This window comes from Pempheris klunzingeri, chromosome 8 (genome assembly GCF_042242105.1).
Source record: "Pempheris klunzingeri isolate RE-2024b chromosome 8, fPemKlu1.hap1, whole genome shotgun sequence".
Taxonomy (NCBI): Eukaryota; Metazoa; Chordata; class Actinopteri; order Acropomatiformes; family Pempheridae; genus Pempheris; species Pempheris klunzingeri.
Genome location: NC_092019.1, coordinates 1,318,522 through 1,334,143, shown reverse-complemented (window position 1 = coordinate 1,334,143; position 15,622 = coordinate 1,318,522). Strand labels below are relative to the sequence as shown.

General features: G+C 42.9%; 1 protein-coding gene across 2 annotated transcripts; it reads right to left on the bottom strand.

Moving 5' to 3' along the window:
• Positions 1–977: 977 nt before the first annotated feature.
• Positions 978–14,280, bottom strand: aldh5a1 (aldehyde dehydrogenase 5 family, member A1 (succinate-semialdehyde dehydrogenase)). 2 transcript variants are annotated; one of them, XM_070836041.1, is made up of 11 exons: positions 14,218–14,280; positions 13,886–14,128; positions 10,550–10,633; positions 10,158–10,328; positions 9,133–9,249; positions 8,879–9,022; positions 7,923–8,066; positions 6,809–6,967; positions 6,417–6,580; positions 5,824–5,882; positions 978–4,542 (listed from the first exon to the last, which is right to left on the bottom strand). In XM_070836041.1, exons 2-11 carry the CDS (start codon positions 14,102–14,104, stop codon positions 4,331–4,333), a joined length of 1,473 nt encoding a protein of 490 aa, XP_070692142.1. In that variant the 5' UTR covers positions 14,105–14,128; positions 14,218–14,280; the 3' UTR covers positions 978–4,330. The 2 variants fall into 2 exon arrangements, with proteins under 2 accessions (XP_070692142.1, XP_070692141.1); XM_070836040.1 differs by lacking the exon at positions 14,218–14,280 and having other exon boundaries at positions 13,886–14,207.
• Positions 14,281–15,622: the final 1,342 nt, after the last annotated feature.

Sequence of the window (15,622 nt, the reverse complement as noted above, 5' to 3'; positions counted from 1 at the left end):
TAGCACAAAGGCTGGAAGCAAAGGGAAACTGTTAGCCCAACAAAAGAAAAAACACCTTCAAACAGCACCAAGTCTGTCTGATTTACATGTTGTATCTTGTTCACTAATGAGATAGTCGCCAATCCATCCGAAGCCAGCTGGGTTTAGCTAACCATGGCTAAGTGTAAATGGCCACAGAAGCTACCTGGAACAAGAGGCTAACTCTAAGCTAACTGGACTCAGAAGCTGATTTACTTTATCATCTCAGACTTCAACAGTTAGTTTGACTATTCAGTTCTTGTAGCTTGACTTCTACTGAAACATGCTTGTTAAATATGAAAAGAAACTTGTTAATTTCACTTTGATTAAAGGAAGTCATTGGTAGTCTGCAATGTGTTTAGCTTAGCTTAGCATAAGGAAACTGCTAGCCTAGCCCGCTGAAAGAGAAAACATTCATCTTACAACTCCACATCTGTCTGACAGTCCACATCATTCAAATGGAGAGGACGTAGCTCACCGAGTGGTTTCACACAAAACTAAATGGTTGACAACTTCACAACTTCAGTTTGGAATCAGATCCCGTGTTGGTCCACCGGAAGAGGAAGGACTTAGCCTCTTTATGTCATCCGGTCCAGGACACGTTAGCTTAGCTTAGCTAGCCTCGCAGAATGAAAACAGAAACAAGCCTCATGAACACGTTGTTGTTGTGTCTTCTTTAGTTAGCAGTGGAGCTCATTAAAATGGACTGGTGACCATGTAAATCAGATACTTGTGGACTTGTTGAAATGTGAATGGCGTCCAATCTTGTTGTTGTTTTTTGGAATAGTTTGAAAGTTTTCTATGTCTGTATTTAAGTCACGTGGGCTCGTTCAGTGTTTAGTAACAAATGAGCTCCTTCATTCCCAGGCGATGATATTTTCAATAAAACAAGTTCTTATATGAACAAAATTATAACTTTGAACCATGAACACGATGAATGAAAGACTCATTACAAGATGTAATATTACAATTTCCTCTTTAATTTTTCATTAATATCTTCAACCAGAAATACAAAATGTCGATCTTTTTTACATTAACTACGTACAATTAAGACCAATTTCACTTCATATTAGAAACTAAATCTGATGTACAGTATATATTATGTCTATTTAATTTTCCATTTCTTTAACTGTGTGCTTTGTCCCCTTGAGCTGCTGTAACAGCAAACTTTCCCCACTGAGGGATCAATAAACGATATCTTATCAAACTCAAAAGAGAGAAACTGTCAGAACTCATCAACTCCTGTTTGAACTCACATCTTCACCTCAAATTTATCAGATTTTAGTTGATTAGCCTTCTGCAGAAATAGCTTGATTTGATTTGACATAAGCACATTTTGTCAGTTTTATAAAGCTGGTTTAAAATATATCTGATCAAGACGCATGTTCCATAATTCTAAGATAATGACAAAGTCTATATCTATGAATTAAAGACATCTTTATCTCCCTACGACGACATCCGTACTTCTCATCACAAGATTATAATTTAGGAATCTCTAAATGTTGGTTTTTATCTCCAAATGACGAGATCTGTGCTTTAAGACATCTTTGTGATAAAGACCAGCTTTAAACAATCAAATCAAGCTAACGTACCAAAGAAGAAGACGAAGAAGAAGAAGAAGAAAGCCCGACGCCACCGATCAGGCTGTAGTTTGTGCTTCTCACCTGCTCAAGGCCGGACCACTTGAAGAGTAATTTAACACCTGGCTGAAAGGTGTAAATGTATAACTACAGTCACCAGTGATGTCACAGGGTACCAGAGTACACCTGTACATCACCGCAACCAGGTGACAAGTTAAAGCACTGGGGGTCAGCAAAGACACGATTTTCAGCGGTCGTTACTCTTTAGTGAACCTAAATGACTCAAAAACAGTCTGCTGTTCATCACTGTTAAAAAAACAAGAAGTTACTTGGCACTTATGACATTGGCGACCAGAATCAGGTAGCAGACTCTCAGATAAGAAACCAACATGACTCTACATAGTAACAAGGTCTTTCTAACATTACTACAGTAATCAATTACATCTTTTAATGGGATTAATTCCTTTATCTCCAAACAGAAATATGCTGACATTTATTTCCTCTAAAGAAGAAAAGTGCATGCATGTTCAACACCAGGCCGTGTGTTCAGCATTAACGTGTTTCAGGGATCCTGACCTCTCTTACTGAAGTGGCTGTAAAATACTGTTATGCTAATGTTCCATACAGACGTCAAGGTGTGATGCTGAAAATTATGTTTAGCCCCAATATGAACACGTGTCCCTACTTGCTCACATGTCAGCATGTATAAGTATTTGAATCATTAAAAAAAATAGTTTTCACACTGACAGGTTTACTACGACTAACGACGATTTTACAAAAATCTACTAAAATGTTTTGTACATTTCCATTTATCGTGTCACAGTAAATCTCCCTTCTTCTACCGCCGCCGTGCAGCTTCTCTTCCACGTTAAAACAAAAGTCTTTGTGCTACTGGACAAAAGTTCACTTGTGTGAATTGTTACCGTGGGGGGGGGGGGGGTTCAAAAAAGGGATAATGCTGCATCCACATCATATCTATGACACGGCACGAGTCGCACAAGTGAAGCTTGAGACCGTGAGGATTCTAAACCTCGGGATGACATCACTGGATTCTGATTGGCTAGAGGTTCAATATTTTCACAGCTGGAACGGAATGGAATGCCCCCCCCCCCCCGACATTCTAGAATGTCGGTTGACGCAGCAGTGGTTGATTTGTATATGATGTCACGTCACCGCGTTGCTGTGGCAACAGCGGCAGATGGAGGGCAGGAAGTGATTTTCTACGATAGAAGCGCTCCCACAATGCATCAGTAACTACAGTTTGTGTCGCTTACGGTTGCTCGAATCGATCAAACGGAGAAATGAGGAGCTAAATCGAGGACAAAAAGCTTCCAGCTTTGTAAACGTGACAACGTGACTTGGGTTTTGTTTATGTAGCTCACTGTTACCGTTGTGGTTTTTTCTTTGCTTTAGTGGTAGCTACCACCAGACAGACCTCCTTCACTTAACCTCCATCGTCAGAGCACAAAACTGGCAGGGGACGGGATTTCCTCCATCTTTTCATTTCCTGTCCTCCATCTTGGTGTCACATGTCTGCAAGCATTCTACTATCCAATCACAGCTTAGCAACCGTTACTTACAACCTCTGTATCTAAGGAGTCGTCACATGAGGTCTAAGATGTAAGGAATGGAACAGCCAGTGTGTTACCTGCTCTAATGTCAGCTGCTAACGCTAACATGGTTAGCTAAGTAGCTTTTCACCGTGCAGCAGTGACCTTGTGTTACTGTCGAGGATATTTATTAGCAAACGACATTGTTTTGCTGCGTTACAGGTTAGAAAATGCCCGTTCTGGCCTGGAGCATCCACTGTGTGGGAGCCGGTCCTGCACGATACTGTAAGCTAACATTAGCATGTCTGTCCTGGTTTACCCAAGATGACTCTTTTCTCTTGTAAAAGTCGAAATATTGTTTGAAAATGTGATCAATAAAGCATAACTCTAACCTCTGTGGTCCTGAACAGACTCTTTACCTGGAACATGTTAGCTTTAGTCTCATTCCTTCTAACAACAGCCGGTGATGAGTTAGCATGGTGAAGCCATTAAATGCCTATTTCTAAAGCCTTTTACAGACTTCTGTCTTTTCATACAAGTCAGCAGGAAACAATAAACTGGACAGAGTGCTCGATTTATAAAGCTAAGGTTAATTAGCTAGCTAGCAAGCTAGCTTAAGTAGCTGGTTGAAAACGAAAAGCTGATTTTTTCCCGCTTATGTCTTTAACCAAAGAGTGTTGACGGTAAAGCTGGACTGGAAAGATTGACAGACGTAGCAACAGTTTAATCTTTATTCTGATTGGTGCAGCGTGGCCATGCTGGTTCTAACACCCTCCCTCTGGCCAATCAGAAGAGAGTACTTCCCTCCTCAGGTGTTTATAAGTGATGTCATGAGGTAATTATTGCCTGAAAGAGTCTTGTCTCATTCTAAACACGGACAGATTCTTCTTGACGGCATCAGGAGAAATTAACTGCTTTCACTGATCAGAATAAAAAAACATTTTAGAACTGGTGAGAAGTTACTGGACTAGTTTCTTTCATTACCTCTAACTAACTCACAATAGTCGGTTTAGATTTAAGGTATTTTTAAGGGCAGTTCACGGGTGTTTTCAACGCCAACTGTAAATTAAAGGGTAATTATTATTCTGTGTTGGCTGTGGGCTCTGCAGGTATAACCTCCTTTGATGATTACTACATCTATGAGTGTAGTTCCACTGGAAGGCAGCGCCGCTTCGTCCCCTTTCAGGGTTTCAGGCCTCCGAGACACATGTACTTGATTTCCAGGTACTCGTCGATGCCGTATTTGGATCCCTCCCGGCCCAAACCGGACTGTTTGACGCCGCCAAACGTGGCCTCTGGGGTGGACAGGAGGCCTTCGTTGACTCCAACTATCCCCACCTCCAACGCCTCCGCCACCCGCCAGACCTGACTCACATCCTGCGAGTAGAAGTAACCTGACGACAGAAACAGAGCAACAGCAAGAGCGTCAGTTCCCCAGTGGAGAGGCCTTGTCTAACAGCAATGTAGAAGCAGTGGAAATATTCTAAATATAGTGTACACTAAAAAATGTTTTGTTGGTCAGAAACAGGTTAATGTGCAGCCACACCTTATCAGCACCAGGAACAACAAGAGGAGGCTCAAATTCAGCCCACTAGTCCTCAGTCTTGTAAACCTCATCTTTAAAGTGCATGAATGGGAAGTTACTAAGATTCAGTAGCTCCTGGAGACTGGTGAAGATCCACAAGACTTCACTAAAACCAACATGCTTTGATAAAATGTTCCCATCAACAAACAAAATATCTGTTAAATGGCCTGGCTGATCCGAGACTACTGCATACAAAAACGTTTGGAACTGGTCCAGTAGATCAGCTCGAGATCAGGCAGCAAATGAGCTACAGTGTCTGAAACATAATCATTTGGGGCAATTGCACCAGATCAAAGTGTGTGACAGCATTCTGGAAAGGATCCCTACAGAGAGAGACCTGGAAGATCCTTTTGGTTTAACCACAAACGGCACACACACCAGACTACATTCACTAAAACAGGGATTCTACATGGTAGTTGCTGGTTTACTGCTGCCTCAATTGGTTTGTGCTATTGTGTGTATTTGGTGTTTTAAAGGGTTCGTTCAGATCCAACAAAATATTAGTGTCCCACACAATAACACAAACTAACTGATGGAGGCAGCAGCAGAGCAGCAGCTCCTGTGTCCTGTTCTCTAAAATCCCTGTTTTAGTGAATGTAGTCTGGTGTGTGTGCTGTTTGTGGTTAAACCAAAAGGATCTTCCAGGTCTCTCTCTGTAGGGATCCTTTCCATGATGCTGTCACACACTTAGAATAACACTCTGAGCCTGTCAGTGGATCAAACAAGCTCTTTTAGTGGACCTACTGTGATCAGGTGCAGTTGTCCCAAAGGATCACGTTGCAGCCATTGCAGCCCGTTTGGTGGCTGCTGGCTGAGGTGATCTACTGGACCAGTTCCAACACTTTTACTACCTACCAGTCATTTCAAACCCAAAGTATGTAATAATACCGCCTGGGTTTTAAAATACCATGTTGTCCTTTAAATGTGGTGTGTCATGGAGTTCACACAGTAATCTGCTGGTTAAAGGTCTTGTGTGTTTCTTTGTCACTAATTTCTCTTTAAAGATGCTCCTGGATCTACCAATCTACCATCCAACATACTAAACCTCCAGAGGTTCTTGGACTTTGGGAGCTCAGACGGGTGCACTCACCTGCCAGCCCGACATTGGAAGCGTTAGCGATGGCCAGAGCCTCTTCCTCTGTGTCAAACCTGAGGATCACAAACAAGAGCTGTGGTTGGTCGACAGACGTCTCCTCCTGAACACAACCAGCGTTTCAGGCTCAGGATGTAATGTTTTCTTCCTCTAAAAGCTCATGTGTACACAGTAAAGGGTGGAATATCCTGATGACCTTCAGCACTGTCAGCACATCTGTGTACTTATTTATATTTATCAGATCAAATCAATCAATCTGTGCTGTTTTTCACTTCCTGCCCTCCGTCATCAGAATCACGTGGCTCTTTGTCAAACGGGTATATAGTGTGTGTATATATATATATATATATGTGTGTGTGTGTGTGTCATTGATTACATGGTCCTATATTTCTGTGCAGCAGATTGTTGCTTCGGGTGCAACGCAGTTCTGATAACGCAAACAAGAAAGTCATTTTTAAAATCAATAAAGCTGTTGTTGAGCCTGTTTTCTCGCTGTAGATCAGCCCTTACATCTGAGACATGATTCTAGGGTGGACTGTTGATCAGACAATGATCAGGACATTGAGGAGTCCTGGTTCAGGTGCACACACCTGACGACGGGCACCAGCGGGCCGAAGGTTTCCTCCTTCATGCAGAGCATCTCTGTGGTGACGTCGGCCAGCAGCGTGGGCTCCATGAAGGACCCCTCCAGGCGCTTCCCGCCCTTCAGCACCTTCGCCCCCCTGGACACGGCGTCCGATACCTGGTGGGCCACCTGGGAGACACACGGCCACAGTTTTTAGGTCTTACGGCTGATACCAAACCTGATTTGTGAGAGCGCTACTTGATCAAATCAGAACAATTCTGACGAGGAAAGGACGACTTTAGTAGATGTAGTAAACATTTCTTTTCTCTGGCCCCCTCCTCTTTCTACATGTGTCTCTTTAAAGAACAGGGGCTTGTTCAGTTTAAGGGCCGATACAGATAATACTTCGGTGTTTACCTTCTCTGCAGCTCTGGTGTTGATGAGTGGGCCCTGGGTGGTGTCGGGGTCCGAGCCGTGACCCAGACGCAGCTCAGCATCCATCGCTTGGCGGAGCTTCTCCATGAAGCGGTCGTGGATGCCGCTCTGCACCAGGAAGCGGTTCGAACACACACACGTCTACAGGAAGGAGGAGAGGAGAATTTTACCACCTGGACCCCATTTTTTGAATATTCTGGGTTTTAAATGACTGGTAGGTAGTAAAAGTGTTGGAACTGGTCCAGTAGATCACCTCAGCCAGCAGACACCAAACGGGCTGCAATGGCTGCAACGTGATCCTTTGGGACAACTGCACCTGATCACAGTAGGTCCACTAAAAGAGCTTGTTTGATCCACTGACAGGCTCAGAGTGTTATTCTAAGTGTGTGACAGCATCATGGAAAGGATCCCTACAGAGAGAGACCTGGAAGATCCTTTTGGTTTAACCACAAACAGCACACACACCAGACTACATTCACTAAAACAGGGATTTTAGAGAACAGGACACAGGAGCTGCTGCTCTGCTGCTGCCTCCATTTTGTTTGTTTGGAGTTTTTAAGTGTTATTTGAATCCAATGATGACACAATAACACAAAGTCACACTAAAACAAACTACCTGATGGAGGCAGCAGCAGAGCAGCAGCTCCTGTGTCCTGTTCTCTAAAATCCCTGTTTTAGTGAATGTAGTCTGGTGTGTGTGCTGTTTGTGGTTAAACCAAAAGGATCTTCCAGGTCTCTCTCTGTAGGGATCCTTTCCATGATGCTGTCACACACTTAGAATAACACTCTGAGCCTGTCAGTGGATCAAACAAGCTCTTTTAGTGGACCTACTGTGATCAGGTGCAGTTGCAGCCCTTGTTTCAGCTCTATCCCCTGGACCAAATGTAAAACTTTTTGTACCCGCTAAACATTTCAAACCCAGATAATAAATAAATAATAAATGAGTATATAGATCCCCAGTTTAAAGATACAGAAGATATAACAACCTCCTGATTTGACCTCACAGAGCTGCTGGTCTGCTGCCTCCATCACTTAGTTCCTTAGTTTGTAGTTCAGCAGCAGACCAGCAACTCTCCGGGAGCTTCACTCATCTCACCTGTCCAGAGTTCCTGAACTTGGAGGCCATAGCTCCGTCCACCGCCTTGTCCACATCCGCACTGTCGAACACGATGAAGGGGGCGTGGCCGCCTAGCTCCATGGACGCCTTCTTCACGGTGTCAGCGGCCATTTTGAGCAGCACCTGAGAGGAGACACGCTGGTTAAAGGCCAACTACTGGTTCACTGCTGCCTTTGTCAGTTTGTTTGTTTGTGTTATTGTGTGTCACACAAATATTATCCTGGATCCAAACTAACCCTTTAATTCTGTCATCAGAAACACGTTTGTGCCTTTTGGATTTTACCGTAATCACGTCACGGTTTGTGAAAGCTGAGACGTTTCACTTTATTTCTATTTCTGTAACTGTGTGCTTTTGTCTGTTTCCCCTTGAGCTGCTGTAACAGCAAACTTTCCCCACTGAGGATCAATAAACAATATCTATCTATCTATTTACAGCCAAGATGGCATCATTATGGTCATTTCACTCCTGTGTTTCTTCATTTTAAACTGTTATTACACTCTTATAACACACAGTAAACTATAAATAACTGCCAGAGATTGAAAGTTCCAAGTTTTCTGGAAAAACCAGTCAAACTAAGCAAAAAAGTCCAGGTGGGCATTTTGAGGCGCAGGTTTTAAAGGGTTAATACACCAAAGTCACACATTAACACAAACAAATCAGCAACAACCAGATAAAATCCCTGTTTTAGTGAATGTAGTCTGGTGTGTGTGCTGTTTGTGGTTAAACCAAAAGGATCTTCCAGGTCTCTCTCTGTAGGGATCCTTTCCATGATGCTGTCACACACTTAGATCTGGTTCAGATGGATTATGTTACAGACTTTTACAATTATGTGTACAAAAGTAAAACAGTAAAATAAAGTGCTCTTTATGAGGAATGGTTCATTTCAGAATCATCTTCCTGGACTACAAACAGTGGTGCACTAACGGGGTCTGACCTTGCCGGTGGCGGTGGAGCCGGTGAAGGAGATTTTAGCCACCAGGGGGTCGGTGCAGAGAACCTCCCCGACTGACGGAGTCTTCTCTCTGGAGCAAGGGACCACGTTAAAGACCCCGGCCGGGATCCCCGCCTGCTCCGCCAGCTGCAGAACAAGACGGCAGGCGGTGAGACAACATCATTTAGAGAGAAAACCCCTGAAAACTGAGCAAGCAGACGGTTGCTGGTCTGGATCCAGGCGTTGAGGGTGCAGACCTCAGCCAGAGCGAGCGCCGACAGCGGGGTGTCCTCTGCTGGTTTCACCACCACCGTGCAGCCGGCAGCCAGAGCAGCTCCGACCTTCCTGGTGATCATGGCGCTGGGGAAGTTCCACTGTGGAGCGACACGACAGCAGTTTTTAACTAACACAATGAGAAGTGCTGCTCATGTTGATGAAAACAAGCTTTTCAGCCTCTTTTAGCTCCTAGTTTTGGTTTACATTTGCTGTCTGTGTTTTTATGGGCGTCTGGTCTGAAAACAAAGCCTCAGTCACCTTCATTTCCCAACAACACGTAGACACACTTTAACTGAACCACACTGCAGAACGTGGAGTAGATCACTTTAATCTGTGAGTGTGCAGCACTGGAGCCACAAGTAAGATCACAGGAAGCATCGTTCATCTTTATATACCATTAAGATCTCTTAGCCTGCAGAAACACACCTGCTGTTCAGCGATGAGGGAATGTCTTCATACCAAACGCCATTCAAATATTTCACCGTTTAAAACGGTCATGTTAATTGGCTACCATTCATGTTTTATGAAGGCAACACATTTCCAGAATCACTGAGAGACTCTCTGCTCTTTCACAATTATGGCTGGCAAACACTCAACTTTTAAGTTTTATATATATATTTTTTTGGTTGGGCTTGTAAGTTCATGTATCTTCTGCCTAAAAGGGGATAAGCAGCAAGAGACTAATATGAAGCCTAATATTTTACATAAATAAAGTTTTGTCTGGTGAATTACACACCAGCCAAATTAAAGTCCGGCTCCTAACAGGTGAGAAAACCCCCCGTGTTCTGCGCTTCTGGTGCTTTTCTCATGGATGTGCTTACACGTCTTTTTAATTGACAGTTTTCTGAATGGAGTTTGGTTCAGGAGAATGCTGCTCTTTCAGCTCAGTTGAACTGGACTTTAAGAGTGTTGTAGAAATGTAGAAGTCCACCTGGTAGCACCCAACAACACGTAGACACACTTTTACTGAACCACACTGCAGAACAGCTTCTTATTAGCTGCTCACCGGCGTGATGATGGAGGCGACGCCCACAGGCTGCTTGAGGAGGAGGATCTTTCGGTCTTTGGCGGGAGACGGGACGACGTCGCCGTACACTCGCCGAGCCTCCTCCGAAAACCACTCCAGGAAGGAGGCAGAGTACGCGATCTCCCCGAGAGACTCCCGCAAGGGTTTACCCTGCAACATCAGAGGATCAGGACACCGACGTTAACCTTAAACACTGAACAGCAGCATCACGCCGTCCCTGTAAATCATCCACAGACTTCACTGGAACTACTTCTACAGTAGAAAGTAGATCCGGTGTTTTTCTGTGGATTATTCACAGTGTTCCTGCTCCAACATGGTGTCTGAATCAGCAGTTTTGTTTGTAATCATCCTTTAATCTGCATGACACTCACACTCTCAAACGTGATCAGTTTGGCCAGATCCTCTTTGTGCAGCGTCAGCAGGTCGAACCACTTCCTCAGCAGGACGCTCCTCTCCTGCAGGAGAACCAGTCAGAGTCAGGACACCAAATGTTTGGACTTTATCTTCTTTGAATTAAAAAAAAACACAACAAATATCTGCAAAGTTAATGTTTTGAAGAAGCTGACATTAACAGTGATGGATTATGTTTCCGCGGTGGCAGTGAGGTCTCAGATTAATATTTCACAGAGTGGAAAACGTCTAAAAAGTGAACAAGTTGAATACAGACGGGTCCTTTAGGGTCACACAGGAAAATGTCCAGTAGGTCATTTGTCATTTAAGGTTTGACTTAATAATCTTTGGAGATGAAAATGGAGTTAAATCAAAGGAAAAGTCTAAAAAGGTCCTATATTATGCAAAAACAACATAATCTTGTGTCTCCAGTCCGTACGATCGGGCCAGGCCTCTGGCTCAGAATGACGTCGCCAATGCAAGATGGCAGCGCCCGTGTCCGGGATATTTTGGCTTTATTTGTGCACAGGAAGCATCGTTCATCACTAGATAGATCACTTTAATCTGTGAGTGTGCAGCACTGGAGCCACAAGTAAGATCACAGGAAGCATCGTTCATCTTTATATACCATTAAGATCTCTTAGCCAGCAGAAACACACCTGCTGTTCAGCGATGAGGGAATGTCTTCATACCAAACTCCATTCAAATATTTCACCGTTTAAAACGGTCATGTTAATTGGCTACCATTCATGTTTTATGAAGGCAACACATTTCCAGAATCACTGAGAGACTCTCTGCTCTTTCACAATTATGGCTGGCAAACACTCAACTTTTAAGTTTTATATATATTTTTTTTTTGGTTGGGCTTGTAAGTTCATGTATCTTCTGCCTAAAAGGGGATAAGCAGCAAGAGACTAATATGAAGCCTAATATTTTACATAAATAAAGTTTTGTCTGGTGAATTACACACCAGCCAAATTAAAGTCCGGCTCCTAACAGGTGAGAAAACCCCCCGTGTTCTGCGCTTCTGGTGCTTTTCTCATGGATGTGCTTACACGTCTTTTTAATTGACAGTTTTCTGAATGGAGTTTGGTTCAGGAGAATGCTGCTCTTTCAGCTCAGTTGAACTGGACTTTAAGAGTGTTGTAGAAATGTAGAAGTCCACCTGGTAGCTTGTTATCAGCTGTCAATATATTAAAACTGCTGTGATAATATAAATGTCTTCACAGAAGTTATAATTGTTGACAAAAACACTTAAAATGTCCTCGTAGCTGCTCAAAACTACATTACAGTGTGCCCTCCATCCCCGCCGGTGTTGTTTGGGCCGACCGTGTCCAGCTCATCCTTTCTTACAGGTCGTCTCAGGTGAGCCAACGCTCGACACATCACGCTCTGCTCATGTCGAGTGATCCTTAATAAATCACTGATCTGACCTCCCGCCTTCGATTAGGTCTGAACAAGCCGAGCGTAACGGGTGTGTGTGCGTCCACGTCGTCCAGTGATTCCTGACAATGGGCACGTCGGAGGGCGTTTCCCTGCTTCTACCAAGGTCACTTACCAAAGAAGAAAAAAAAAAAACATTAAGAGCATAAATTTAGATTTGTATCATTTACGCCCCAAGTGTTGAGTGTGAAAATATTGATCCTTTAAGGAACCAAATGGCAACAAGTCCCCATATTTAGTATCTATAAATACTATATAAACATTTAATAAATGCTTTATAATATTAGAACGTAGCAGGTACGCTGTTAATGAGCTGCAGACATACACCTGCTGTTAGGAGATGAGGGAGTGCCTTCACACCAAACTCCATTCAAATATTTCACCGTTTAACGCGGTCATGTTAATTGGCATCAACATTCATGTTTCATGAACACAGACGACACATTTCCAGAATCATAGAGAGACGATCTTCTCTTTGACATTCATGGCTGGTTAGCACTAAGTTTTATGTATTTTTCTTTAGTTACGCTTCGAACTGGTCCAAGGTCGTGCACCTTATGGCCAAACGGGATCGGCAGGAGATTAAAGTGAGGCTTGGGATTTTAAACAAAATTAAGTGTTGCCTGGTGACAAATTAAAGGTTGGTTCATATAAATTGAGAAAACACCTTGTGTTGTGTCCTTTTGGTGCTTTCCTGAAGGACGTGCAACACCTCTATTTAAATCAGAGTTTTCCGAATGGAGTTTGGTGAACAAGACAACTGGAGGTTCAACTGGACTTTTACAGTGTTGTAGAAAAGCAGTTATCAGCAGTCGGAGTAATATCTAGAAAGTCCTTGTTGAGAATGTCCTCATAGCTGCGTAGCTGAGTGTTATGAACCATTCATTAAAGGGCTGTTTCTCATTTTAAAGGCTACATAGAAGGACTTGAAGTGTTAATAACCAAACAAAAGCTGGACTTTGTCTTTGTGCTCTTAAGGAAAAATTAACCCGAGTGACTGATGGGGTTTAATAACCGTGTGATAAGAACTGTAACCACTTGTGTTTGTCGGGGATCTCTGCTGGAAAGTCACTCAAGAAGTGGATTTAAACAGAAACGACTGCACTGCATTTATTCTAAAGCTTTAGTTACTTTACAGATTCATGTCATTCATACAAAATATGAAATTATGACTTATTATTTTAGATAACTGTACAATTACACTTGAAATGGGCCATTCTGCATAACGAGTCATCTCCTCATGCTGATACTCAAGAAATGAAGGACTTTTCCACATAACTGAAGATTTTACACTGTGTCAAATTACTTTGGTAGGATTTTTACCAAAAGTATCACAATAACCAGCTGAATGGTAAGTGACAGATATCCACATGCCTTCATAGAGCTCTGTATTAACACAGTTCAGACAGACCTGTGAGCTGCACAGATGCACCTGTCGTTCAGAGGGAACGCTTACAGGCGAAACCCCATTCAAATATTTCTCAAGTTAACACGCTCATGTTTACTGGCTGGAGTTCATGCTCTATGAACGCAGCCAGCACAGTTTCTGTATCATTTAGAGACTCTCTGCGCTTCGACATATATATGGCACTCTTACACACTGCAAGTCGCGCATAGTTGCCTTCAACTGGTCAGGGTTCCTGCATCTTACGGCCAAGACGAGGTCGATGGCAGGCAATGAGAAACTAAAGTGAAACTAAACGGATTTTAACTAAAAATTGTGCTGTTTGGTGATTTATTAGCAACCCGAATTAAAGTCTGGCTCCTATCCGTTGAGAAAATATCCTGTGTTGTGCATTTTTTATGATTTATTTACAGGTGTTCAACATTTATATTAAATTGACAATTTTTCGAATGGAGTACGGTTGACGTACCTTAGCGGTGTACAGCTTCCACGAATGAAACGCCTTGTACGCAGCGTCCACCGCCTGCTTGGCCTCTGCGGGGCCACAGTCTGTCACCCGGGCTATCTCCTTCCCCGTGGCCGGGTCCAGGACGGGGAACACCGAGGCTGCGGAGACCCAGCGGCCGTCCACGTAGCTCTGCGTCCGCAGCAGCGGAGCGGAGACGTCCAGGCTGTAGAGCCGCTGCATGGCGGCGGGCAGGCCGGGGAGCACCTGCCGGAGGAAGCAGCGAGTCCTCAGCACACAGAAAGTGGACATACCGGGGGTGAATGTCTGGAGCTGCGAGTGTGTGGAAGCCTCACTGAGTGTCCGGAGAAGGTTGTGAGTCTCCCCGCAGATCGGCAGCACGTCCCTCCGCCGCTTTCTGTCGGTTTGAACCGGAAAAAAAAATCACGTGACCGTTCACAGACACAACCGGAGGTGCCTTCAGGGTCCTCCTCTTCTTCAGAGCAGAACCAGTGATGCGTTTAATGCCCGAGATAAAGAAAACAGAAGTATAGAATAAAGCCATGAAAGACTCAAAGCTGTGACATAAAAATTCAAAATTATGAACTGCAAAATCAAAAACGTTGCGTTCAGTCAACTTTGTGCCAAAGTAGCTGAATTCACGAGAGTATTTTGATATTTTCACTTATTTTATTCAAAATTCAGAAATGTTACATCACAATTTTGACTTTTATTTCATGACATCGACTTCGACTTGGAATTATTCCCATCTGATCTGATGCTGTATGTTTACACTTTATATATATATATATATATATATATATATATATATCAGTGTGTGTGTGTGTGTATGTACACACACACACACACACACACACACATATATATATATATATATATATATATGTGTGTGTGTGTGTGTGTGTGTGTGTGTGTGTGTGTGTGTGTGTGTGTGTGTGTATATATATATATATATATATATATGTATATATATGTATATATGTATGTGTATGTATGTATGTATGTATGTATATATACATGTGTGTGTGTGTGTGTGTGTGTGTGTGTGTGTGTGTGTGTGTGTGTGTGTATATACATACATACATACATACATACATACATACATATATATTAATTTTGATTCATAATTTACACAAAACAAACTCATTATTCCGGATTTTCCTAAATTGCACACACGTTTTCTGATCATCTTTTTGCTTTATTTGTGCAGCATTTGAACACTTTTATTCTTTGTTTTCACTGTAAACATAAACAGTAATTATGAAAAGAAGCGCTGGAACTTTAAGAGTTTATCTCTCGCAGCTTTTTTTCTGTATTATCATCTGAACGCAGCATGTGTTGGTGACACTGAGGCCACCGGTCCGCGGTGCACGGAGCTTTTATTTCTGCGCACTAAATTCACGCTCCAGAGATCATTACAGTGGAGTTACTTTGTGGAAACGTGTGAGTATCACAAACTTTTGTTCGCCAAAAGAGCAGATTTTCTTCATAGTCGATGTTTTTTCTCTGATCTGAAAAGTGAAACCAACGAGGAAACGCTGTTAAACAGACATTTTTTATATTCTCGCTCCAAAAATATTGTTTGTATGGAAATCCTTGAGAAAATCAGCCCACTTCTAGCTCGATTTATTGCATTTATTTAAAAAAAATAACGATAAAGAATAGGAGAATGTAGGGCGGGACTAGCTGGAGACTAACCAATCAGAGGACGGACTTGGCGCCTCCTGACCAATCAGAGGA